The 3,838-nt window shown below is 30.9% G+C and overlaps 1 protein-coding gene across 1 annotated transcript in view; it reads left to right on the top strand.

The window, feature by feature from the left end:
- The first annotated feature begins 457 nt into the window (after positions 1-457).
- Positions 458-3,838, top strand: part of LOC116026852 (bidirectional sugar transporter SWEET4-like) — a 6,961-nt gene continuing 3,580 nt past the window's right edge. The window contains exons 1-3 of the mRNA XM_031268274.1: positions 458-557; positions 801-837; positions 1,570-1,948. Of these exons, the coding sequence (XP_031124134.1) occupies positions 515-557; positions 801-837; positions 1,570-1,948 (459 nt within the window). The 5' untranslated portion in view covers positions 458-514. The remainder of the gene's footprint in view (positions 558-800; positions 838-1,569; positions 1,949-3,838) is intronic.

Here is a 3,838-nt window from a genome sequence, read left to right as displayed (position 1 = left end):
ATGAGAAAATAAACGATTTTTTTTCTAATTTCTTTGATGCACTTATAAATATATATTGTGTATTATGTATAGCATGTGTTAACGTTGTTCTAGACTCACATGCGCTTGACATTGTTGTGGACAGTATCGTGCCAACTCACATTTTTTAGTGTTAATTCGACTTGACCTACTAAATTTATTATAAAAATTTAATTTTGTTATATATTTGTATGGTAAATTATTTATTATTTACACATTTATATTTAAAAAATTAAAATCCGCTTGACATGTACCCCAAACCAACGCCCAACCTTTTTTATTTTTATTTTATTTTTGTCTTCTCACAATTTATAGTTTTTATTTTTCTTTAATCGATTCAGTATATAAATCTCACCCAAAAAAAAAATAAAAAAATCACTATATAAAGAGCTCATCATCTCTATTTATTGTATACCTCATCTTCCATATCTCACTCTCTTCTGTTTATTGCATTCTCTTTAATTTTTTCTTAACACATTATATTGCCATTCTAATCATGCTTTCAATGGACACTACTCGTACACTTATTGGCATAATAGGTTAGTTTGATCAATAATATCATTCTCTCCCTATTATATTTAAATATGTGATGTACATTTAACTTACTAAAGTTTTTCACCAATTTTTATAATAAGATCAAACTCGACTTCAATTTCACACGCAAATAAAAAATCCTATGAAATTGGGAACAATAATTCACATTATATTTTCTTATCTCAGTTGGGATTATATATATACCTTGATGCGATGAGGCTGATGCATGTTTATTTGTTAATTTTCAGGGAATGTTACAGCTCTGGTCTTGTACTTGTCACCTTTGTAAGTTCCATTTTGCAATAATAACTTTTAATATCAATTTTTTATTAGAAAAGTTCTTTAGATGCATGCTTTTAATATCAATTTTTTAATTCGACTTTAGATGCATTTACCATCTGTAAGTACGTCTAAAAGATGCATGCAACTACTAGTAATTAACATCGTTTTTCATTAATTATTTCATAAATGATATGATGCATGCTAATTAAGCTTAATCAAACTCTGATGGCTCCTACACACATGTATAGAATCATAATCAAGTGAGAATCAACCTTAACGTGCGAACTTTCGAACTTCTAAAGAATTGCATGGCAACTACTACATGATTGCACTACTGCAAGTTCTAGACATAGAGGACCTTGTGGTGGAATCATATCCAGGTGCGATGCAATCCTTCAAAAGTTGGTAGGTTCACACATTAAGATCAATTCGCACCTGATCAAATGAAAATCCATTTTTAGCGTATGGAATTGAAAAATCTAGATTTATAAAGTTTCATTGTATAATTAAATATAATGCTTTTGCCAAAGACCTTGTGGTCAAACAACTATAGCTCTGCCAAGTCTGTCCCAAATGGGAAATCACAGGTTCGAACCCTTAGTGGAGACATTGATTCTTTGTGCTTCATTATGTTAAGAAAGTATGTATTGACATATACTATATTGTAACAGAGTCAATACTATTAAAAATATATAATAATTTTATTATTTTTTTATTTTTAAATAAAAATTTCAGCCCCACAATTGTGAAGATATGGAAGAAAAAATCAGTGCAGCAATACTCTGCAGCAACCTACCTGGCCACATTCCTCAACTGCGGCATTTGGGTGTTGTACGGACTCCCCACCGTGCACCCCAACAGCTTCCTCGTGATGACCACCAGTGCCGCCGGCATAGCCATTGAGATTGTTTTCTTATTTGTGTTCCTCTTCTGCTCCGACAAAAAGAAGAGATTTAGAGTAGGCCTCATCGTCCTTGCCGAGGTTGCTTTCATGGCGGCTCTTTCTATTTGTGTCATCACCCTTGCCCATACTTGGAAGCTTCGATCTGCCATTGTTGGTAGCATTGCAGTGGTGAGCAGCGTTCTGATGTATGGTTCTCCCTTGGCAATCATGGTTCGTAATTTAACTTACTTTATTTTCCATTTTCATTCTTTTAATAAGTTGTTTTTAGCATTTATTAAGGATTAATAATAATTAAGGAGAAGAACATACATGTGGGATTTAATTTGAAATGAGTGGTTTCTATTTACTAAGGAGGAAAGATTTAGGCAATATTTAGTTTGCAGAAATCTGAATGGGAATCAAATATTTAGTAATGGTAATGAGTTTTGGTGAGAATATTTTACATGTTTGGTAGCAGTGTGTAATTGAAATAATTACCAATATTTATGTTTGAACATGTATGACTCTATAATAGAAATAAAGGTTTTAAAAATACAAAAATTAAAAATTAAGGTAATTGATCCAAATCTAAAAGCACTAATTCAAACTTAAAAATCGGATTACCAATAAGATTGAACGATACCCGTTTTTAATTAGGGAATTGAGTTTTTAATAAAAGGGGTAATCAAATCAATCAACCAAACCCTAACTATGATTTTAATTCTCATTATTAGTGTGTAAACCCATGAACCAAATACACCCTTAATTTCAAAGGCGAAATTCCCTTGCCTGGCAATTATAGACACGACCGAAAAATAACGGGTTGGTGTTTAGGCTTTAACATGTCTCGGGTCAAACCACTCCCTTCCATATTGAAGTGCATGCCGAATGCCACTAGACTGTAAGGTATTGACTTTTATTTCTTTTTTATATAACTTAACTTTAAATTTTAGTTTTTTAATATATTAATAGGTTTAGCGGGTTTAAACGGGTTTCGTGTCATATCGTGTTGACACGACCCGAAACCTGTTAACAAAACGTGTCTATCATGTCAACCCGTTAACAAATCGTGTTCTTGTTAAAAATTTGAACCCGTTAACGAACTCGTATGCACGAATTGACAGGTCTAGCCATTAGGAACAAATTTTTCTGTGGACCATGAATAAAAGATATATTTTTAATATACTAAAAATACATTATTTATGTATTAATATATATTATTTGATAGTATTCAAAATAATGTACTTTCAGTACATTAAGGGCCAATCCTGAACAATGGCGGGCTGGGCAGCGCCCATGGCCCAGGCTTGAAGGGGCAATCCATATATATAAAATAGTGTTATAATTATAATAGAAAATTAAAAAAATTAAGAATAGATGGACGCCTAACCCACATGGGACTATAGGAATCCTAATCAAATCAAATAGTTTAGAACCACAAATTTCTTAATTACGTATCATTATCTTAACATCTCTGTCCATTTATTATCTTCAAGAATTTTTTTTTACTAATTTCGATCAATCCTCTTTTCAAAAAATTGTATTTAAAAAATTGTCATATTTATTTTTGTATTTAAAAAATTGTTAAAAATTCTCTAATTTTATTTCATGTTATTTGATATTATAATTTTTTTTAGTATTATTAGATTTAAATTTTAGCTTTTTCCGTTTTCAAAAAAAAAAATTTAACTTTTTCATATATGGCTTTTTTTTTTTAAAAAAAATTTTGCCAAACCTATAAAATGTTTGGACTCACCCTACAGTATATAAATAATGTACTTTTAGTTTTAATATATTAAAAATATAATTTTTATTCATTATTCATGGAATAAATGAATAATGATTCCTCATTAAGTGAGAGAATCTGTGTTTGATGCTTATAAATGACCCACAAAACTGAATGTAACTTCCACATCTCATGGTGATTGTCATAGCACGATCATGTATTCTTACAATATAATCTACTACATAGCTCATACACACTTGTGATTTAGTGACGCCCAGTTGCATACTTGCACCTTCACATGGGAGGGGTGGGTTTGGACCTAGGGGTGATATATTACGCGAACCGTTTTGCCCAGCCCTAGTCAATAATACTAAAAAAAAAAAAAAAAAAAAAAA

Source organism: Ipomoea triloba, chromosome 8 (genome assembly GCF_003576645.1).
Source record: "Ipomoea triloba cultivar NCNSP0323 chromosome 8, ASM357664v1".
NCBI classification, from domain to species: domain Eukaryota; kingdom Viridiplantae; phylum Streptophyta; class Magnoliopsida; order Solanales; family Convolvulaceae; genus Ipomoea; species Ipomoea triloba.
Note: the sequence above shows the minus strand (reverse complement) of the source record. Positions and strands in the feature narration are given on the sequence as shown.